This window comes from Nerophis ophidion, linkage group LG20 (assembly GCF_033978795.1).
Source record: "Nerophis ophidion isolate RoL-2023_Sa linkage group LG20, RoL_Noph_v1.0, whole genome shotgun sequence".
Lineage (NCBI taxonomy): Eukaryota > Metazoa > Chordata > Actinopteri > Syngnathiformes > Syngnathidae > Nerophis > Nerophis ophidion.
Genome location: NC_084630.1, coordinates 39106178 through 39130964, shown reverse-complemented (window position 1 = coordinate 39130964; position 24787 = coordinate 39106178). Strand labels below are relative to the sequence as shown.

General features: G+C 38.7%; 1 protein-coding gene across 3 annotated transcripts in view; it reads right to left on the bottom strand.

Annotated features, from left to right (window-relative positions):
* arhgap10 (Rho GTPase activating protein 10) overlaps nt 1-22741 on the bottom strand; it is a 230487-nt gene extending 207746 nt beyond the window's left edge. For all 3 annotated transcript variants that reach the window (XM_061881211.1, XM_061881214.1, XM_061881213.1), the window contains exon 1: nt 22221-22741. In XM_061881211.1, the coding sequence (XP_061737195.1) occupies nt 22221-22374 (154 nt within the window). In that variant the 5' untranslated portion in view covers nt 22375-22741. The remainder of the gene's footprint in view (nt 1-22220) is intronic.
* Nucleotides 22742-24787: the final 2046 nt, after the last annotated feature.

The window sequence follows — 24787 nt, the reverse complement described above, 5'->3', positions numbered from 1 at the left end:
GGAGGTGTTTAGGGCACGTCCAACCGGTAGGAGGCCACGGGGAAGACCCAGGACACGTTGGGAAGACTATGTCTCCCAGCTGGCCTGGGAACGCCTCGGGATCCCCCGGGAAGAGCTAGACGAAGTGGCTGGGGAGAGGGAAGTCTGGGTTTCCCTGCTTAGGCTGTTGCCCCCGCGACCCGACCTCGGATAAGCGGAAGATGATGGATGGATGGGCTCTCACGGAAATACATTTTTGAAATATTTGGCTTTCATGGCTCTCTCAGCCAAAAAGGTTCCCGACCCCTGCACTACAGGCTTTTATCACTCTTTCTTGTCTCTCCTTCTCGCGGAACAGAGAGGCAGTGGCATGGGTAAAGTTAGCGGAGGCAGGTGGTGCTAGCGGAGCGGTGCGAGTGGTAATACGAGAGAGAGAGAGAAAGTGCCAATCTGGTAAAAAAATGAAGGAAGAGGAATTAATTTCCAAGAAAAAAAGCACAGGATCCGTCGTCTGGCGGTGGTTTGGCTTCAAGCGGGAAGATGTTGAACAGACAGCCGTAATATGTCAAAAGTAGCAGTACTGCTAATTTGTAGCATCATTTGAAAAGTCACCTGCTAGAGAATGAGGAGCACATGTGCCACAGCCAACAAAATGCCCAAGCAACCAGCACTGACCCAATTGAGCCTGGCGTCTTCCATTTCCACATCAACACCGTATGAAACAAATAGTCAACAACGGAACACGATGACGTCCGCAGGAACCTACCACATAGTGAAGGACATACACTATTTGATTTCCAATCATGCAGCTCATTTTTATTTGACAGTTTTTTGACATCAAGCACAAAAGTGCACTTTAATTGTTTTAAAGTATTGTACAAAAAGTGCACTTTAATTTAGTGTTGTTTTGATACGTCATCTTAGTGACATCATGCACAAAAGTGCACTCATAGCTTGTTTGAAAATGTCTCTGACAATCTTGCACTTTGTGTTTTGAAAATGACATGAATGTTTGTGCCACTGCTTAATAACTGTTTCATGAATACACTTTTAGTTGTGATTTCCCTCTCTGCATGAAAGTTTAAAAGTAGCATATATGAATGCAGTATGAAGAAGAATGTTTGAATGTAGACACATAGAATCATCATACTGCTGTGATTATATGCATGTGTTCATTCAAGGCTAAGACAAAATATGCAGATATATATGGTGTATCGTGACATGGCCTAAAAATATCAAGTTATTAATAAAAGGCCATATCGCTCATCCCTAACTGGAACCCATTATTCATATTTACATTGTTTCTTATGGAGAAATTTGCTCAACTGTACAAACTTTTCCATTTACAAACCCTGATCAAGAAACATTTAAGTTTGTAAATTGGGGTTCCACCGTAGGGTTGTACATGGTATATACCGGTACTAGTATAGTACCGTGATACTAATGAATCATACTATACCGCTTCTGTTCCCTCCCACCCACTGTTTTGGGTATGACATTGTTAGTTTAACGAGCCGAGGAGCATGTTTGGCAGCGCACACATACTGAGAACTTACAAGCAGACAAAGTGTGTAGACAGAAAAGGGAGAATGGGCACATATTGGCCTAAAAACTAACAATAAAAGGTTAAGTTATAACACTGAAAGACCCTTTTGTATTTGTACTTGACTTTATTAAATGCATTTATATTATCATTTGGTGCAGCCGGGCCGGAGCACGAGGGGATAGAAAGAAAAAAAAAAGGAAGACATAGGGGGGAATTGTGGGTACAAGAGGGGATGAGACAGAGAGACAAAAGCAACAATAGAGCAACACCAGCAAATAGGATATGTAGAAATATGATGGTAAAAGTGATATAAAAGAAGCAGTTAGCAAAATAAATAATACAGAAATGACAATGAACATTATTGTACTTCAAATGAAGCAATAGAAATACCAATAGAAATAGCGATATTGATAATGAACAATACCAATAATTTACCTCTCTTATCAACAATAGAGTTGTTCAAATGTAACAATACATATACGTATTGATAACTAGAGATACAAAAGAATGCAGAATGGAGGGGAAAAAAGAGAATCAACCTATATTAACCTTGTAGATTGTTATAGTAACAATAGGTTAAGCTTTGTCAGTGTGTCATGTATTTACCCAGTTTACCCTAAGGCAATAACTTTAATATATGTTTGATGAAACGTGATTATGTGCATGAGTGTATGTATGTATATGTACGTGTATATGTGCAGAATGTGTATATGTATGTTTGTACTGTGAATGTATATGTACAGTATGTCTATATGTATGTTTGTACAGTGAATGTAAATGTACATGTATGTGTATATGTATGTTTGTATTAAATGTATATTTACAGTATGTGTATATGTATGTTTGTACTATGAATGTATATGTACAGTATGTTTGTACTAAATGTATATGTAAGCTCGCAAAATTGACTAATGATCTATTGCTAACGATGGACTCTGATGCGTCATCTATGTTGCTGCTCCTCGATCTTAGCGCTGCTTTCGATACCGTCGATCATAATATTTTATTAGAGCGTATCAAAATACGAATTGGTATGTCAGACTCAGCCCTGTCATGGTTTAACTCTTATCTTACTGATAGGATGCAGTGCGTCTCCTATAACAGTGTGACCTCGGACTATGTTAAGGTAACGTGTGGAGTTCCCCAGGGTTCGGTCCTTGGCCCTGTACTCTTCAGCATCTACATGCTGCCGCTGGGTGACGTCATACGCAAATACGGTATTAGCTTTCACTGTTATGCTGATGACACCCAACTCTACATGCCCCTAAAGCTGACCAACACGCCGGATTGTAGTCAGCTGGAGGCGTGTCTTAATAAAATTAAACAATGGATGTCCGCTAACTTTTTGCAACTTAATGCCAAAAAAACGGAAATGCTGATTATCGGTCCTGCTAGACACCGACCTCTATTTAATAATACAACTTTAACATTTGACAACCAAATAATAAAACAAGGTGACTCTGTAAAAAATCTGGGTATTATCTTCGACCCAACTCTCTCCTTTGAGTCACACATTAAAAGCGTTACTAAAACGGCCTTCTTTCATCTTCGTAATATCGCTAAAATTCGCTCCATTTTGTCCACTATCAATCAATCAATCAATGTTTATTTATATAGCCCCAAATCACAAATGTCTCAAAGGACTGCACAAATCATTACGACTACAACATCCTCGGAAGAACCCACAAAGACGCCGAGATCATTATCCATGCGTTTGTTACGTCTCGTCTCGATTACTGTAACGTATTATTTTCGGGTCTCCCCATGTCTAGCATTAAAAGATTACAGTTGGTACAAAATGCGGCTGCTAGACTTTTGACAAGAACAAGAAAGTTTGATCATATTACGCCTATACTGTATATACCTTTATATACATATATACATACATATATACCTATACTGGCTCACCTGCACTGGCTTCCTGTGCACTTAAGATGTGACTTTAAGGTTTTACTACTTACGTATAAAATACTACACGGTCTAGCTCCAGCCTATCTTGCCGATTGTATTGTACCATATGTCCCGGCAAGAAATCTGCGTTCAAAAGACTCCGGCTTATTAGTGATTCCTAGAGCTCAAAAAAAGTATGCGGGCTATAGAGTGTTTTCCGTTCGGGCTCCAGTACTCTGGAATGCCCTCCCGGTAACAGTTCGAGATGCCAACTCAGTAAAAGCATTTAAGTCTCACCTTAAAACTCATCTGTATACTCTAGCCTTTAAATAGACCTCCTTTTTAGACCAGTTGATCTGCCGCTTCTTTTCTTTCTCCTATGTCCCCCCCTCCCTTGTGGAGGGGGTCCGGTCCGATGACCATGGATGAAGTACTGACTGTCCAAAGTCGGGACCCAGGATGGACCGCTCGCCTGTATCGGTTGGGGACATCTCTACGCTGCTGATCCGCTTGAGATGGTTTCCTGTGGACGGGACTCTCGCTGCTGTCTTGGAGCCACTATGGATTGAACTTTCACAGTATCATGTTAGACCCGCTCGACATCCATTGCTTTCGGTCCCCTAGAGGGGGGGGGGTTGCCCACATCTGAGGTCCTCTCCAAGGTTTCTCATAGTCAGCATTGTCACTGGCGTCCCACTGGATGTGAATTCTCCCTGCCCACTGGGTGTGAGTTTTCCTTGCCCTTTTGTGGATTCTTCCGAGGATGTTGTAGTCATAATGATTTGTGCAGTCCTTTGAGACATTTGTGATTTGGGGCTATATAAATAAACATTGATTGATTGATTGATGTACAGTATGTGTATATGTATGTTTGTACAATGGATGTATATGTACATTATGTGTATATGTATGTTTTTACAGTGGATGTATATGTACAGTATGTGTATATGTATGTTTGTACAGTGGATGTATATGTACATGTAGGTGTATAAGTATGTTTGTACAGTGAATGTATATGTACAGTATGTGTATATGTATGTTTTTACAGTGAATGTATATGTACAGTATGTGTATATGTATGTTTGTACTATGAATGTATATGTACAGTATGTGTATATGTATGTTTGTACTATGAATGTATATGTACAGTATGTGTATATGTATGTTTGTACTATGAATGTATATGTACAGTATGTGTATATGTATGTTTGTACTATGAATGTATATGTACAGTATGTGTATATGTATGTTTGTACAGTGGATGTATATGTACGTGTATGTCTATATATGTATGTTTGAACAGTGAATGTATACGTACATGTATGTGTATATGTATGTTTGTACAGTGGATGTAGATGTACAGTATTTGTATATGTATGTTTGTACTATGAATGTATATGTATAATATGCGTATATGTATGTACTATAAGTGAATATGTCTATATGTATGTACTATAAGTGAATATGTCTATATGTATGTTTGTACAGTGAATGTATATGTACAGTATGTGTATATGTATGTTTTTACAGTGGATGTATATGTACAGTATGCATATATGTATGTTTGTACTATGAATGTATATGTACAGTATGTCTATATGTATGTTTGTACAGTGGATGTATATGTACATGTAGGTGTATATGTATGTTTGTACAGTGGATGTATATGTACAGTATGCATATATGTATGTACTATAAATGTATATGTACAGTATGTGTATATGTATGTTTGTATTATGAATGTATATGTACAGTATGCCTATGTATGTTTGTACAGTGGATGTATATGTACAGTATGCATATATGTATGTACTATAAATGTATATGTACAGTATGTCTATGTGTATGTTTGTACAGTGAATGTATATGTACCACACTGACTACTTTGAAGTGCATCCAAAAGTAATTTCTGAAGTCCTGTACCTCGAGAAGATATAAAACCATGATTGCTAGATGCTGTCCAAAAGACACTACACATTACACTAAGGTCAACAACAATTCCATCCTGGAACATATGCATCCGGGCGACTTTACGTCCAAAACAAAGCAGAAAGGGGACGCCTACGTCAAGGTTTAAAGGTGTGAAGATGTCCTTTTGCGCATCCGCCTGATGTGGCTGTTTGTTTTGATTCGTACAACCTCGCCCACCCTGCTTCTGCGGGTCAGAGCGCGCCTTGCATTTCCACTGTCCTTCCTGTTCCACTCGCCCGTCTTTTCCATCCGCCCCGCATACCTCCAACCTTTTGCCCTTGCCGGAGGACGACTCCCCTTCCCCCCCCGCATTACTTCAACTGACGCTTCCTGATCCTCAAAAGAAGTCTGGAAGGGTGAGGTCACGCTGGCCACGACGGACCACGTGGGTCAGGGCAGATGTGTGCGATCCCAACGGTGACGAGTGCAATTCCAGCAGCCATGTTGTTTCTCCCGTAAGACTCCATCGGATCGCAGTTAATGCAATTTTGATGAAAGGACTGCGAAGTGGCTCCTTGGCAGAGGTTGTAATGTGATTACAGCGAAAGAAGCACACGGACTGATCTTAAAATCAAAGACCAAGCCCTCGGTCCGATGCAAAAACTAAAAAAAAAACCCAACATGGTTCCTGAGGACACCGGCGAGGGTACGGACAGGACACGCTTCCTGGGGAGGAAAACCCCGAGAAACAGGAGCGCATCTGCATGTTGTTCCTGGAGTGGGCAACATCCATGTCACTTCCCACGTCCAGCCTCAAGTTTCCTCTCCGAGCCAAGGACTTTCCGTGGCGGGACATCCTCCCAGATGTGGGAGTACGGCACAGCGCAACGTCAGACAGATAGTCGCAACACCGGATTGTTTGGAGGTCAAAACGTGAGAGTTTGTTTTTTTTTGCAACACAAGCAATTGGGTTGTTTCTAAGGACGGTTAAATCCCACACGGGCCACCATATACAACACCACACGTACTATTAAAGCCTTAAAGGCCTACTGAAATGAGATGTTCTTATTTAAACGGGGATAGCAGGTCCATTCTATGTGTCATACTTGATCATTTCACCATATTGCCATATTTTTGCTGAAAGGATTTAGTAGAGAACATCGATGATTAAATTCCCAACTTTTGGTCGCTAATAAAAAAGCCTTGCCTGTACCGGAAGTATCAGACGATGTGCGTGTGACGTCACGGATTGTGGAGCTCCTCACATCTGAACATTGTTTACAATCATGGCCACCAGCAGCGAGAGCGATTCGGACCGAGAAAGCGACAATTTCCCCATTAATTTGAGCGAGGATGAAAGATTTGAAGATGAGGAAAGTAAGAGTGAGGCACTAAAAAATAAATAAATAAAAAAGAAAATCGACGGCTTCGGGCAGCGGCAGTGGGTGTGTTTCAGATGTAATTAGACACATTTACCAGGATAATTCTGGAAAATCCCTTATCTGCTTATTGTGTTAATAGTATTATAGTGAGATTATATTGACAAACCTGAAAGTCGGATGGCTGCGGTGAACGCCAGTGTCTCTGAGAGAAGCCAAGGTCACAGCTGCCTTTTTGACAGCTACAGGAAGAGGTCCCATAATCCACTGAAGTCTCCGGTAAGAGCCGACTTAATATCACAATTTTCCCATCCAAAACCTTGCTGGTTTATGTAGAGAAACATGTTAGCTTGACCGCTCTTTTGCTGAAAGGATTTAGTAGAGAACATCGACGATAAAGTTCGCAACTTTTGGTTCTGACAAAAAAAAGCCTTGCCTTTACCGGAAGTAGCAGACGATGTGCGCGTGACGTCACGGGTTGTGGAGCTCCTCACATCCGAACATTGTTTACAATCATGGCCACCAGCAGCGAGAGCGATTCAGAGCAAGAAAGCGACGATTTCCCCATTAATTTGAGCGAAGATGAAATATTTGTGGATGGGGAAAGTGACAGTGAAGGACTAGAGAAAAAAAAAGACAGGGCAGTGGGAGCGATTCAGATGTTATTAGACACATTTACTAGGATAATTCTGGAAAATCCCTTATCTGCTTATTGTGTTACTTTATATTATACTGTTGTACCTGAAAGTTGGAAGGGTGTGGCCACGGGTGTGGTTTAGTTTAGTTTAGTTAAGTTTTGTTTATTAAGGATCCCCATTAGTCTACACCGCAGTGGAGACTATTCTTCCTGGGGTCCAGGCAAAAAACATCACACAACCACAGAACAAAAGATTAAAATGCAGTACAACATGATCCAATAATAAATTGTCAGAATACAAAAATAGCAACAACAAAGAACCAAAAAATACTAATAAATTTTGTTACATGATCATTTTCATACCAAAGATAAAAATAGCAATATAAAAATAGATATACTGTATACATTTTTGCAAAAATAAAACAAAGAACCAATGGCCTAAAATATACACATTAGTGACCACCAGTGTCTCTGAGGGAAGCCACGCAGCTGCCTCTTTGACAGGTGCACGGGGAACGACGCAAATGCAACAACAAAGAACCAAAAAATACTAATAAAAGAACCAACAAAGAACCAAAAAATACTAATAAATTTTGTTACATAATAATTTTCATACCGAACATAAAAATAGCAATATAAAAATACATATACTGTATACATTTTTACAAAAATAAAACAAAGAACCAATGGCCTAAAATATACACATTAGTGACCACGAGTGTCTCTGAGGGAAGCCACGAAGCTGCCTCTTTGACAGGTGCACGAGGAACGATGCAAGCTCCGCTCATGTCTACGGTAAGAGCTGACTTATTACCACAATTTTCTCACCGAAACCTGCCGGTTGACATGTGGTCGGGGAACCATGTTCGCTTGACCGCTCTGTTCCATAGTAAAGCTTCATCTTCGGGAATGTAAACAAGGAAACACCGGCTGTGTTTGTGTTACTAAAGGCAGCCGCAATACACCGCTTCCCACCTACATCTTTCTTCTTTGACGTCTCCATTATTAATTGAATAAATTGCAAAAGATTCAGCAACACAGATGTCCGGAAATCTGTGTAATTATGCGATTAAAGCAGAACTACTTATAGCTGGGATCGGGCTGGAAAAAAATGTCCGCTACAATCCGAGACGTCATGCGCACGCGTCATCATACTGACGTTTTCAACAGGATACTTTGCGCAAAATTTAAAATTGCAATTTAGTAAACTAAAAAGGCCCTATTGGCACGTGTTGCAATATTAATATTTCATCATTGATATATAAACTATCAGACGTGGTCGCTAGTAGTGGCTTTCTGTAGGCCTTTAAAGAGGCACGAGCCTGAAAGTAAATTAATGGAACAAAAAATTAAACTGAAGTTGACATTAGGGCTGGGCGATATATCATCAAATATACTCGATATATCACGAGTTTGTCTCATACTGTAGCGCGTGCAACGTCATACACCCTCGCCGAGCAGAGAGGTAAAGTTAGCAGTGGCCGGTTGTGCGAGTGGTAATACGAGAGAAAGAAAGGTGCGAATCTGGCAAAAAATGGAGGAAGAACAATTAATTCCCGAGAAAAACAGCAGGGGGTCAATCGTCTGGCGGTGGTTTGGCTTCAAGCGGGAAGATGTTGAACAGATAACTAATGTGTCAAATTTGCGGCAAAAGTGTTGCTACAAAAAGTAGCAGCACTACTAATTTGTAGCAACTAGGGCTGGGCGATAAAAAGATATACTCGATATATGAAGTGAAGTGAATCATATTTATATAGCGCATTTCTGTAGTGACTCAAAGCGCTTTACATAGTGAAACCCAATATCTAAGTTACATTTAAACCAGTGTGGGTGGCACTGGGAGCAGGTGGGTCAAGTGTCTTGCCCAAGGACCCAACGGCAGTGACTAGGATGGCGGAAGCGGCAATCGAACCTGCAACCCTCAAGTTGCTGACACGGCCACTCTACCAACCGAGCTATACCGCCCAGGTTTGACTATATGGTGGTATTGGAGTATACATTCTCACGCAGTTGCTTTTAGCTGCGGGCATTACACTACAGGCGTTTCTCCCTTTTTTTTGTCTCTCCTCACAGAGACAAAAAACAAGCGCACATTCTTACATACGTCACATACTGTCGCGCGTGCGACGTCATACGTTCTCACGGAGCAGAAAGGCAGCAGCATGGGTAACGTTAGCTGTGATGCTAGCGGTGCGAGTGGTAATACGAGAGAAAGAAGGTGCGAATCTGGTAACAAATGAAGGAAGAGTTAATTCCCAAGAAAAACAGCAGGGGGTCCATCATCTGGCGGTGGTTTGGCTTCAAGTGGGAAGATGTTAAAGAGACAATCGTGATATGTTAAATATGCGGCAAAAGCGTAGCTACAAAAAGTAGCATTACTGGCTAATTTGTAGCATCATTATAAAAGAATGAGGAGTGCTTGAAACTCTGCATGTCAACATCTACATGTCAACACCAACAAAATGCCCAAGCAACAATTTCCCGATCAACACCGTATGAAAAAAACAGTCAACAGAAGGAGATAACGTCTGCAGGGACCTACCACATAGTGAAGGACATACACTATTTAACTTCCTTTTATGCGTCTCATTTTTATTTGACACTTAGTGAAATATCTTGTGTGACATCATGCACAAAAGTGCACTTCATTTGTTTTGAACTATTGTAGTGGCGTTCTGTACAAAAAGTGCACTTTAATTTAGTGTTTTGATATATCATCTTAGTGACATGATGCACAAAAGTGCACTTTATTAGTTTTAAACTATTGTAGTGGCGTTCTGTACAAAAAGTGCACATAAACTTAGTGTTGTTTTGATAAGTCATCTTAGTGACATCATGCACAAAAGTGCACTTCATTTGTTTTGAACTATTGTAGTGGCGTTCTGTACAAAAAGTGCACTTTAATTTAGTGTTTTGATATATCATCTTAGTGACATGATGCACAAAAGTGCACTTTATTAGTTTTAAACTATTGTAGTGGCGTTCTGTACAAAAAGTGCACATAAACTTAGTGTTGTTTTGATAAGTCATCTTAGTGACATCATGCACAAAAGTGCACTTTATTTGTTTTAAACTATTGTAGTGGCGTTCTGTACAAAAAAGTGCACTTTAATTTAGTGTTGTTTTGACAAGTCATCTTAGTGACATCATGCACAAAAATTCACTTTATTTGTTTTAAACTATTGTAGTGGCATTCCGTACAAAAAGTGCACTTTAATTTAATGTTGTTTTGATATATCATCTTAGTGACATCATGCACAAAAGTGCACTTTATTTGTTTTGAACTATTGTAGTGGCGTTCTGTACAAAAAGTGCACTTTAATTTAGTGTTTTGATATATCATCTTAGTGACATGATGCACAAAAGTGCACTTTATTAGTTTTAAACTATTGTAGTGGCGTTCTGTACAAAAAGTGCACATAAACTTAGTGTTGTTTTGATAAGTCATCTTAGTGACATCATGCACAAAAGTGCACTTTATTTGTTTTGAACTATTGTAGTGGCGTTCTGTACAAAAAGTGCACTTTAATTTAGTGTTTTGATATATCATCTTAGTGACATCATGCACAAAAGTGCACTTTATTTGTTTTAAACTATTGTAGTGGCGTTCTGTACAAAAAGTGCACTTTAATTTAGTGTTTTGATATATCATCTTAGTGACATGATGCACAAAAGTGCACTTTATTAGTTTTAAACTATTGTAGTGGCGTTCTGTACAAAAAGTGCACATAAACTTAGTGTTGTTTTGATAAGTCATCTTAGTGACATCATGCACAAAAGTGCACTTTATTTGTTTTAAACTATTGTAGTGGCGTTCTGTACAAAAAAGTGCACTTTAATTTAGTGTTGTTTTGACAAGTCATCTTAGTGACATCATGCACAAAAATTCACTTTATTTGTTTTAAACTATTGTAGTGGCATTCCGTACAAAAAGTGCACTTTAATTTAATGTTGTTTTGATATATCATCTTAGTGACATCATGCACAAAAGTGCACTTTATTTGTTTTGAACTATTGTAGCGGCGTTCTGTACAAAAAGTGCACTTTAATTTAGTGTTGTTTTGATATATCATATTAGTGACATCATGCACAAAAGTGCACTTTATTTGTTTTGAACTATTGTAGTGGCATTCTGTACAAAAAGTGCACTTTAATTTAGTGTTGTTTTGATATATTATCTTAGTGACATGATGCACAAAAGTGCACTTTATTAGTTTTAAACTATTGTAGTGGCGTTCTGTACAAAAAAGTGCACTTTAATTTAGTGTTGTTTTGACAAGTCATCTTAGTGACATCATGCACAAAAATTCACTTTATTTGTTTTAAACTATTGTAGTGGCATTCCGCACAAAAAGTGCACTTTAATTTAATGTTGTTTTGATATATCATCTTAGTGACATCATGCACAAAAGTGCACTTTATTTGTTTTGAACTATTGTAGTGGCGTTCTGTACAAAAAGTGCACTTTAATTTAGTGTTTTGATATATCATCTTAGTGACATGATGCACAAAAGTGCACTTTATTAGTTTTAAACTATTGTAGTGGCGTTCTGTACAAAAAGTGCACATAAACTTAGTGTTGTTTTGATAAGTCATCTTAGTGACATCATGCACAAAAGTGCACTTTATTTGTTTTGAACTATTGTAGTGGCGTTCTGTACAAAAAGTGCACTTTAATTTAGTGTTTTGATATATCATCTTAGTGACATCATGCACAAAAGTGCACTTTATTTGTTTTAAACTATTGTAGTGGCGTTCTGTACAAAAAGTGCACTTTAATTTAGTGTTGTTTTGATATATCATATTAGTGACATCATGCACAAAAGTGCACTTTATTTGTTTTAAACTATTGTAGTGGCATTCTGTACAAAAAGTGCACTTTAATTTAGTGTTGTTTTGATATGTCATCTTAGTGACATCATGCACAAAAGTGCACTTTATTTGTTTTGAACTATTGTAGTGGCGTTCTGTACAAAAAGTGCACTTTAATTTAGTGTTGTTTTGATATATCATCTTAGTGACATGATGCACAAAAGTGCACTGTATTAGTTTTAAACTATTGTAGTGGCGTTCCGTACAAAAAGTGCACTTTAATTTAGTGTTGTTTTGATATATCATCTTAGTGACATGATGCACAAAAGTGCACTTTATTTGTTTTGAACTATTGTAGTGGCGTTCTGTACAAAAAGTGCACTTTAATTTAGTGTTTTGATGTATCATCTTAGTGACATGATGCACAAAAGTGCACTTTATTAGTTTCAAACTATTGTAGTGGCGTTCTGTACAAAAAGTGCACATAAACTTAGTGTTGTTTTGATAAGTCATCTTAGTGACATCATGCACAAAAGTGCACTTTATTTGTTTTAAACTATTGTAGTGGCATTCTGTACAAAAAGTGCACTTTAATTTAGTGTTGTTTTGATATGTCATCTTAGTGACATGATGCACAAAAGTGCACTTTATTAGTTTTAAACTATTGTAGTGGCGTTCTGTACAAAAAGTGCACTTTAATTTAGTGTTGTTTTGATATATCATCTTAGTGACATGATGCACAAAAGTGCACTTTATTTGTTTTAAACTATTGTAGTGGCGTTCTGTACAAAAAGTGCACATAAACTTAGTGTTGTTTTGATAAGTCATCTTAGTGACATCATGCACAAAAGTGCACTTTATTTGTTTTGAACTATTGCAGTGGCGTTCTGTACAAAAAGTGCACTTTAATTTAGTGTTGTTTTGATAAGTCATCTTAGTGACATCATGCACAAAAGTGCACTTTATTTGTTTTAAACTATTGTAGTGGCGTTCTGTACAAAAAGTGCACTTTAATTTAGTGTTGTTTTGATATATCATCTTAGTGACATCATGCACAAAAGTGCACTTTATTTGTTTTGAACTATTGTAGTGGCGTTCTGTACAAAAAGTGCACTTTAATTTAGTGTTTTGATATATCATCTTAGTGACATGATGCACAAAAGTGCACTTTATTAGTTTTAAACTATTGTAGTGGCGTTCTGTACAAAAAGTGCACATAAACTTAGTGTTGTTTGATAAGTCATCTTAGTGACATCATGCACAAAAGTGCACTTTATTTGTTTTAAACTATTGTAGTGGCGTTCTGTACAAAAAGTGCACTTTAATTTAGTGTTGTTTTGATATATCATCTTAGTGACATCATGCACAAAAGTGCACTTTATTTGTTTTAAACTATTGTAGTGGAGTTCTGAACAAAAAGTGCACTTTAATTTAGTGTTGTTTTGATAAGTCATCTTAGTGACATCATGCACAAAAGTGCACTTTATTAGTTTTAAACTATTGTAGTGGCGTTCTGTACAAAAAGTGCACTTTAATTTAGTGTTGTTTTGATATATCATCTTAGTGACATCATGCACAAAAGTGCACTTTATTAGTTTTAAACTATTGTAGTGGCGTTCTGTACAAAAAGTGCACATAAACTTAGTGTTGTTTTGATAAGTCATCTTAGTGACATCATGCACAAAAGTGCACTTTATTTGTTTTGAACTATTGTAGTGGCGTTCTGTACAAAAAGTGCACTTTAATTTAGTGTTTTGATATATATTAGCTTAGTGACATCATGCACAAAAGTGCACTTTATTAGTTTTAAACTATTGTAGTGGCGCTCTGTACAAAAAGTGCACTTTAATTTAGTGTTGTTTTGATATATCATATTAGTGACATCATGCACAAAAGTGCACTTTATTTGTTTTAAACTATTGTAGTGGCGTTCTGTACAAAAAGTGCACTTTAATTTAGTGTTGTTTTCATGTCATCTTAGTGACATCATGCACAAAAGTGCACTCATAGCTTGTTTTAAAATGTCTCTGACAATCCTGCACTTTCTGTTTTGAAATGACATGAATGTTTGTGCCACTGCTTAATAACTGTTTCATAAATACACTTTTAGTTGTGGTTTCCTTCTCTGCATGAAAGTTTAAAAGTAGCATATATGAATGCAGTATGAAGAAGAATGTTTGAATGTAGACACATAGAATCATCATACTGCTGTGATTATATGCATCAAGTGTTCATTCAAGGCTAAGGCAAAATATGCAGATATATATGGTGTATCGTGACATGGCCTAAAAATATCGACATGTTTATTTATCTCCTTCATTGATGTGCATTTTTGATCAATAGACAATTAAACTTTAACAACTAAACACATATTTACACACCTATGATTGAGAAGGGACAGGATGAAGAAAATCTTATATTTCCTGCCCCCTTCAACAAAATCAGTACCGTATTTTTCGGAGTATAAGTCGCTCCGGAGTATAAGTCGCACCTGCCGAAAATGCAAAATAAAGAAGGAAAAAAAACATACATGAGTCGCACTGGAGCATAAATCGCATTTTTGGGGGAAATTTATTTGATAAAAGCCAACAGCAAGAATAGAGATTTGAAAGGCAATTTAAAATAAATAAAGAATAGTGAACAGGCTGAATAAGTGTAGGTTATATGAGGCATAAATAAGCAACTGCTATGTTAACCTAACATATTATGGTAAGAGTCATTCAAATAACTATAACATATAGAACATGCTATACCTTTACCAAACTATCTCTCACTCCTAATCCATAAATCACATGAAATCTTATACGTCTAGTCTCTTACGAGAATGAGCTAAATAATATTATTTGATATTTTACGGTAATGTGTTAATAATTTCATACAAGTTGCACAACCCGGCCAAACTATGAAAAAAAAATGCGACTTATAGTCCCAAAAATACGGTAGTTAATGGCTAGCCCAGATTCACAAGCATACAAACCAAACAAATACATCCAAATATAATGAAAACAAACAAAAAAAAAAACACACAAAAAAAACAACAAGTGCAAAACCTCATGAAGTACAAACCGAACAAAAAAATAATAATATGCAAAATCAATGTCGGCGTTAAGACACTTTGTGTGTCTTTTTACGCATTGAAAACAGAAAGGACGGAAGTCCGCTCTTCCCCATGATCCGGATTTTTGATTTTCTTTTCTTATTTTTATTATCGATTATCACTTTCCGGCCGTGTTTTGTTTTGTTTATATTTGCCAAAATTTGATTGCCAGCCAAAAATTTCCTTGGCGGGAGAACGCACCGCTCGCTAAACCTGCAATGCTTGGCTTGGTCTGTCCACAGCAGATCATTAGGTGTGAGACCAACACTCTATCTCCGTGGTTATTGAAACGCTCCGTGTTTGTCATTATTTAAGCCTTTATTGAGTCCGGAAAATGACAGTTTACCTTTTCTGTGGTATTAAATGGTAAATGTAAATGGGTTATACTTGTATAGCGCTTTTCTACCTTCAAGGTACTCAAAGCGCTTAGACACTACTCCCACATTCACCCATTCACACACACATTCACACACTGATGGCGGGAGCTGCCATGCAAGGCCCTAACCAGCACCCATCAGGAGCAAGGGTGAAGTATCTTGCTCAAGGACACAACGGACGTGACAAGGTTGGTAGAAGCTGGGGATGGAACCAGGAACCCTCAGGTTGCTGGCACGGCCATCCCCTAATTATTAATAATTATAATAATTGTATTGATGAGATTTAAAAGGTTGATGTGATAAACCCTCTTTCTTGTGAAGAAGAAGAAGAAGAAGAAGAAGAAGAAGAAGAAGAAGATAAATGATAAATGGGTTGTACTTGTATAGCGCTTTTCTACCTTCAAGGTACTCAAAGCGCTTTGACACTACTTCCACATTTACCCATTCACACACACATTCACACACTGATGGAGGGAGCTGCCATGCAAGGCCCTAACCAGCACCCATCAGGAGCAAGGGTGAAGTGTCTTGCTCAAGGACACAACGGACGTGACGAGGTTGGTACTAGGTGGGAATTGAACCAGGGATGCTCGGGTTGCGCACGGCCACTCTCCCCACTGCGCTACGCCGTCCCTAGAAGAAGAAGAAGAAAAAGAAGAACAAGAACAAGAAAAAGGACAAGAACAAGACAAGAAGAAGAACAAGAACAAGAAGAACAAGAAGAACAAGAAAAAGAAGAACAAGAACAAGACAAGAAGAAGAACAAGAACAAGGACAAGAAAAAGAAGAACAAGAAGAACAAGACAAGAAGAAGAACAAGACAAGAAGAAGGACAAGAACAAGAACAAGAAGAACAAGAACAAGACAAGAAGAAGAACAAGGACAAGAAGGACAAGAAAAATAAGAACAAGAACAAGAAGAACAAGACAAGAAGGACAAGAACAAGAAGAACAAGAACAAGAACAAGAAGAACAAGAACAAGACAAGAAGAAGAACAAGAACAAGAAGGACAAGAAAAAGAAGAACAAGAACAAGAAGAACAAGACAAGAAGAAGGACAAGAAGAAGGACAAGAACAAGAACAAGAAGAACAAGAAAAAGAAGAACAAGAACAAGAAGAACAAGACAAGAAGAAGAACAAGACAAGAAGAAGAACAAGAACAAGAAGGACAAGAAAAAGGAGAACAAGAACAAGACAAGAAGAAGTACAAGAACAAGAAGGACAAGAAAAAGAAGAACAAGAACAACAAGACAAGAAGAAGAACAAGACAAGAAGAACAAGACAAGAAGAAGAACAAGAACAAGAACAAGAAGAACAAGAAGGACAAGACAAGGAGAAGAACAAGAACAAGAACAAAAAGAAGAACAAGAACAAGAATAACAACAAGAAGAACAAGAACAATGTACTTTTCTTCTTCTTCTAAGGCGACATACATAAAAAATACATATAAAACTGTAAACATGATCATTTACGGGAAGAATGTTATACAAAATATCAATACAAAGTGTCAAGACAGAATAAACTCCCTGCATTTGTCAGGAGCAATGAACTGTCAGCGCATTTAATTCATCTTACCTCACTGAATACCACTGATTTTCACTCTCTTATTTGTCAGACGTGTAACTATGATAAAGTACACATGTTTTATTATCCAGACCTGGGGATAGGTTGATTGGCAACACTAAATTGGCCCTAGTGTGTGAATGTTGTCTGTCTATCTCTGTTGGCCCTGCGATGAGGTGGCAACTTGTCCAGGGTGTACCCCGCCTTCCGCCCGATTGTAGCTGAGATAGGCGCCAGCGCCCCCCGCGACCCCGAAATGGAATAAGCGGTAGAAAATGGATGGATGGAGTTTGCTTAACAGTCATAGAATATTCTTATATGCTATAAGTGACCAGACGTCCGAGATCAAAACTGGGAATATAATCCCAGAGAAGGGGGAAAAAACTGTCAGCTATTTTTAAATTGAAGAAACAATATGATTAGGTTATGTGTATATCCTACATAAACAATGTATGAATACATTAGATATCTATATATCTTATTCACACTGTATCTCTGTTGCTGCAGCAGCATAGAGTTTATTCTGCCTTGACACTTTGTATTGATATTTTCTATTACATTCTTCCCTTAAATGATCATGTTTACAGTTTTATATGTATTTTTTTATGTATGTCGCTTTGGATAAAAGCCCAGCCCTAGCCTGAACCATGCATGATACATCAGTATGCAAAATGGATTCATTCAGGGACGGCGTGGCGCGGTGGGAGAATGGCCGTGCGCAACCCGAGAGTCCCAGGTTCAAATCCCACCTAGTACCAACCTCGTCACGTCCGTTGTGTCCTGAGCAAGACACTTCACCCTTGCTCCTGATGGGTGCTGGTTGGCGCCTTGCATGGCAGCTCCCTCCATCAGTGTGTGAATGTGTGTGTGAATGGGTAAATGTGGAAGTAGTGTCAAAGCGCTTTGAGTACCTTGAAGGTAGAAAAGCGCTATACAAGTACAACCCATTTATCATTTATTTATACAATACAGGCCTCAAATGTTTACTTTTTAAAGGCCTACTGAAAGCCACTACTAGCGACCACACAGTCTGATAGTTTATAAATCAATGATGAAATATAAACATTGCAACACATGCCAATACGGCCGCTTTAGTTTAATAAATTGCAATTTTAAATTTCCCGCAAAGTATCCTGTTAAAAACGTCGCGGTATGATGACGCGTGCGTTTGATGTTTCGGGATTGTAGCGGACATTATTTTCCAGCCCGATCCAAGCTATAAGTAGTCTGCTTTAATCGCATAATTCCACAGTATTCTGGACATATGTGTTAGTAAATCTTTTGCAATTTGTTCAATTAATAATGGAGAAGTCAAAGTAGAAAGATGGAGGTGGGAAGCATTTAGCTTTTAGCCACACAAACACACGGTGATTCCTTGCTTAAAATTCCCGGAGGTGAAGCTTTACTATGGATCAGAGCGGTCAAGCGAACATGGATCCCGACTACATGTCAACCGGCAGTTTTCGGTGAGAAAATTGTGGTAATAAGTCGGCTCTTACCGGAGATCAGCGGAGCTTCTGTTCTGCTGCAGCTTCGTGACTTCCCTCAGAGACTCTGGCGTCAACACACCCCTAGCCACGCCCCTTTGACTTTCAGGTACTATTTATCTCACTAATACACTAGCAACACAATAGGCAGATAAGGTATTTCCCAGAATTATCCTACTAAATGTGTCTAAAAACATCTGAATCGCTCCCACTGCAATCGCCTTTTTTTTTTTTTTTTTTTTTTAGTCCTTCACTCTAAATTTCCTCATCCACAAATCTTTCATCCTCGCTCAAATTAATGGGGAAATTGTCGCTTTCTCGGTCCGAATAGCTCTAGCTGCTGGTGGCCATGATTGTAAACAATGTTCAGATTTAGTAAGGAGCTCCACAACCCGTGACGTCACGCGCACATCGTCTGCTACTTCCGGTACAGGCAAGGCTTTTTTAATAGCGACCAGAGGTTGCGAACTTTATCGTGGATGTTCTCTACTCAATCCTTTCAGCAAAAAGATGGCAATATGGCGAAATGATGAAGTATGACACATAGAATGGACCTGCTATCCCCGTTTAAATAAGAACATCTCATTTCAGTAGGCCTTTAAGGTCAAGGCAAGCGTTGCCTTAAAGGAGGGCTCATATTTTAGGGCACTAAGGCTAGTTAGATGGGCACCAAGGCAAACATTATTAACCCTTGTGTAATGTTCATATTGTTGTTACTCAGCCGACGTTTGTGGGTCTGATGGACCCCTTGCATTTTGTGGCTTTTAATGCCTCACAATCAAACACTTTTTTGCTAAAATACTGAACAGATGTTTAGCCATTTTGTGGCATTTAATGCCTCAAAATCAAACACTTTTAGGTTAAAATATCAAACAGATGTTTACACTATCCCAATAAACATATGTTCAGTATTCTAACATAAAAGTGTTTGATTGTATAAAATAGTCAGGGTGTGTCATGAATACAAAGGATTCTGGGTATTTGTTGTGTTGCGTTTATGTTGTGCTACTGTGAGGATGTTCTCCCGAAATGTGTTTGTCGTTCTTAATTGGTGTGGCTTCAAAGTGTGGTGCATATTACTAAGAGTGTTAAAATTGTTTATATCCCAACCATTAGTGTACTCTGTGTCACCCAGTATGCCTTGCAGTTGTGTGCGTGTTGCCGCAGAAGCCACACACAACATGATGCTGGACTGACAAGCAGATCGTAAACTTTGTAGTAGGCGACAAAGCCAATGGCTTCATAGCACGCCCTAATAATTAATATCTGGGTGACTGCCAACAGCAATTCAAGAGAATAATAGCGTCTCCTATTGACCTCTTCGCTTTATGACACGGGTCTTGAATGGCTCTTTGAATGGCAAAGGATACCGATCCCAGAACCATGTATATCAAATGTCTCCGGATGGTTCAACCGCCACCCGCCCGAATCTAATTAAAATCAATTTTTTCGTCATGTCAACCGCCCGACCCGCGGTTTACCCCCATGGGCGCCGCGGATGAGACCGCAAACCGCGCATCTCTACAACATGGTCTGCTCTCATTTTCTCGCACATTTGACCCTCTGATGTTCTGTGTACCTACACTCTGTCCTCTTCCTATCTAGGTCTGCTGTGCGTGCGTGTGTTACACAGAGCATCAGTTTCCGCACTGCTATGAGCCCCGGGTCCAGTGGACCCGGACATCTTATATCAGGCCTGGGCAATTATTTTGACTCGGGGGGCCACATTTAGAGAAAAAGATGTGTCGGGGGGCCGATATATCTATTTTTAGGAACACTAATACAAAACTTCACAATAATGTCTGATTGAATGCTAAAAACATTATGACAGACCGCCTTAAAAAACGTAATGGAATTATACATTTTTCTATGAATGATAAAACTCTGAATACTGACAAAATATAAACGTCGATTGACAGATATTACAATCAAGAGAAATGCAACAAAAATTCTACAAAAAGTGAAATATGAACGAAAGGTACAAAATAAACCCACCTACAATCTGATATATCACTAAGCTTTAGAACTTTGTTGTAAATAGCTCCTTTCGCGTCTGTGGAAACGCTTCCCGCCCACACTGCTTGGTGCCTCGTCTGAGCTGCTGTGATGAAGATGACCATAGTAACTAATTAGATGACCATAGTAACTAATTAGATGACCATAGTAACTAATTAAATGACCATAGTAACTAATTAGATGACCATAGTAACTAATTAGATGACCATAGTAACTAATTAGATGACCATAGTAACTAATTAGATGACCATAGTAACTAATTAGATGACCATAGTAACTAATTAGATGACCATAGTAACTAATTAGATGACCACAGTAACTAATTAGATGATCATAGTAACTAATTAGATGACCATAGTAACTAATTAAATGACCATAGTAACTAATTAGATGACCACAGTAACTAATTAGGTGACCATAGTAACTAATTAGATGACCATAGTAACTAATTATGTGACCATAGTAACTAATTAGATGACCATAGTAACTAATTAGATGACCATAGTAACTAATTATGTGACCATAGTAACTAATTAGATGACCATAGTAACTGGTAAATCCTCCATAAGCACAGATTCCAACCATTGAAATGCTTAGTATAGTTGAAGACTTATGGTTATTAAAAAACAAGACTGCACATCATAATGGCAGCTACACTTTCTATCTTAAAGATCTGCAAAAAAATATTTGGGAATTTCCGGCAGGCCAGATTGAAAAGCGAACCACCCAGATTGCTTTCGATGCAAAGTTGAAAAGCCAGCATGTGTGATGGTATGGGGGTGCATTAGTGCCCAAGGCATGGGTAACTTACACATCTGTGAAGGCACCATTAATGCTGAAAGGTACATACAGGTTTTGGAGCATCATATGTTGTCATCCAAGCAATGTTATCACGGACGCCCCTGCTTATTTCAGCAAAACAACGCCAAAACACGTGTTACAACAGCGTGGCTTCGTAGTAAAAGAGTGCGGGTACATTTTACCTGGCCTGCCTGCAGTCCAGACCTGTCTCCCATGGAAAATGTGTGGCGCATTATGAAGCGTAAAATACGACAGCGGAGACCCCGGACTGTTGAAGGACTGAAGCTCTACATAAAACAAGAATGGGAAAGAATTCCACTTTCAAAGCTTCAACAATTAGTTTCCTCAGTTCCCAAAAGTTTATTGAGTGTTGTTAAAAGAAAAGGTGATGTAACACAGTGGTGAACATGCCCTTTCCCAACTACTTCGGCACATGTTGCAGCCATTATTAGCTGCAAAAGAATAACGTTTATGAGTTTGAACATCAAATATGTTGTCTTTGTAGCATATTCAACTGAATATGGGTTGAAAAGGATTTGCAAATCATTGTATTCTGTTTATATTTACATCTAACACCATTTCCCAACTCATATGGAAACGGGGTTTGTACATAAAGGACATTGTTATGCATGAACCCTGAGGGGGGAAGACAGTGATGACGTCACTCACGCTTAAAGGACATTGTTATGCATGCACCTAAGAAAGACAGTGATGACGTCACTCACGCTTGGTGGCGTTGATGAGGTTCTTGCCATCTTTGTAGAGCTCCTTGATGAACCTGTTGGTTTTGTCCAGCTCGGCTTCGTGAGCCTTGATCTTCTCCCTGAAGCTGGGGCTGTCCAGGTAGCACTCGCTGAACTCCAGCGGGTGCAGTCCCATCTCGTCCTCTTTTTTGTTGTTGTCGTTGTTTTTGGCGGGAATTAAAAAAAAAAAAAAAGGTCAAATAAATAAAGGCCGACTAAAATAGCAATGTTGAACCTCAGGAGTCAGATAGCATAGCGAGCTAGATACTAGCGAAGAGTGGGGGGGTTAGCACGCTTGTCAAAATGCGAGGACAGGAGACGCCACATGCGGCGTGTAGGAGAAAAGAAAAAGGGCGTCGGTAGTCGTTTTCCACGCGGCTGTCAGAAAGTCGTGGAGTCCATGTTGTCTGCGAAGGCGCTTTGCAAAGTGACAGACGGACAAACTCCGCTGACATGTGTGTGTGTGCGTGGAGGCCAACTTCTACCAAAGAGTGCGCAGCAACAGCGAAACAGTTATAGGGATTTCACTTCCGCTGACGTGTGTGTGTGCGTGTGTGTGTGTGTGTGGAAGCGAACTTCTACCAAAGAGTGCGCAAACAAAGCGAAACAGTTATAGAGACTTCACTTCCGCTTTGGCTTTTCGCAGCTTGCTTCACAACGCGCATTTGTATGACGCATTTGCTGCAGCGCCGCGCGGAAACAATCGTTTATAAATTACCGCATTTCCCCCAACTTGTATTTCGCTTGAACACAACCAATGAGCTTTTTAATAGACTTATATTATAACTCAGTGGCGGCGCCGTGCGTTTCCCACCATAGACATCTTATAAGTAGATGCAGCATGGAACGCTACTGTCTACTGGCGCTGACGAGACGCGGGGCGGCCATCTTGGAGTGGTGATCCGCTCCACTCAGTGCAATTGATTGATTGATACTTTTATTAGTAGATTACACCGTACAGTACATATTACGTACAATTGACCACTAAATGGTAACACCCCAATAAGTTTTTCAACTTTTTTAAGTCGGGGTCCAAGTAAATCAATTTATTTGGCAGGAGCAATGAACTGTCAGCGCATTTCATTCATTTATCCATCCATCCATTTTCTACTGCTTATTCCCTTTCGGGGTCGCGGGGGGCGCCTATCTCAGCTACAATCGGGCGGAAGGCGGGGTACACCCTGGACAAGTCGCCACCTCATCGCAGGGCCAACACAGATAGACAGACAACATTCACACTCACATTCACACATTAGGACCATTTTATTTAAATTCTTTAAATATAATTTTCCATATAACACAATGAGAAGGTCATATTGCTCAATTATTCTACCTTATTTTAATTATTGTGCAGAAATATGGGGAAATACATATCTCAGCAACATAATACCTTTATTTATTTCTTTCACAGAAAAGAGCAATTTGTATCATTTTTAAAGTAGGATATAGAGACCACACAAATCCACTCTTCATTAGGTCAGGATTACTAAAACTAAAAGACATTGTAGAATTGAATACACTATTAATGATGTTCAAAGCGAGAAATAAAGTTCTTCCGAAGGACATAGAAAAGTTATTTGTGTTCACATCTGAAGATGAGAACCACAGAAGGCCGTATGACTTTAAACATCCAAGAGCGCCAACAAATTTGAAACAAATGTGCTTGTCTGTTGTTGGCGTGAAAGTGTGGAATTCTCTAAACAAAGACTTAAGAAGCTGTAAGAATATCTTTGTATTTAAAAAGGGTTATCAAAAGAGAAAACTGGAATTATATCAAAATGAGTTTTGATTTAGATTGGACGTGTCATTGTGAAAGTGCTTAAAGGAAAATGGAAAAGTATGTTGGAGTTGGGGTGTTGGTGGAGGGAACAGTTATAAAGTCATCTAAAATAATTTGTGTTAAAAAGGAGGCAGATAAATATAACATTATTCTTCCATCTGCTCCTTTCTGATCACGGAAATGTATAAGAAACAAAAAATACTATGAAAGAGTCAATTGTACGTGGTTTGTATGTATGCATTTTCATGTAAGGAATAAAATAAATTCATCTTACCTCACTGAATACCACTGATTTTCACGCGCTTTTTTTTGTCATACGTGTTGCTATGATAAAGGACACATGTTTTGGCATGTTTTATTATTCATAAATTGATTGATTGATTGATTGATTGATTGATTGTCTGATTGAGACTTGTATCAGTAGATTGCACAGTACAGTACCGGAAGTAGCAGACGATGTGCGCGTGACGTCACGGGTTGTGGAGCTCCTCACATCTGAACATTGTTTACAATCATGGCCACCAGCAGCTAGAGCGATTCGGACCGAGAAAGCGACAATTTCCCCATTAATTTGAGCGAGGATGAAAGATTTGTGGATGAGGAAAGTGCGAGTGAAGGACAAGAAGAAAAAATAAATAAATAAAATAAAATAATAAAACAAGGTGACTCTGTAAAAAATCTGGGTATTATCTTCGACCCAACTCATATTCCGTACAATTGACCACTAAATGGTAACACCCCAATAAGATTTTCAACTTGTTGAAGTCGG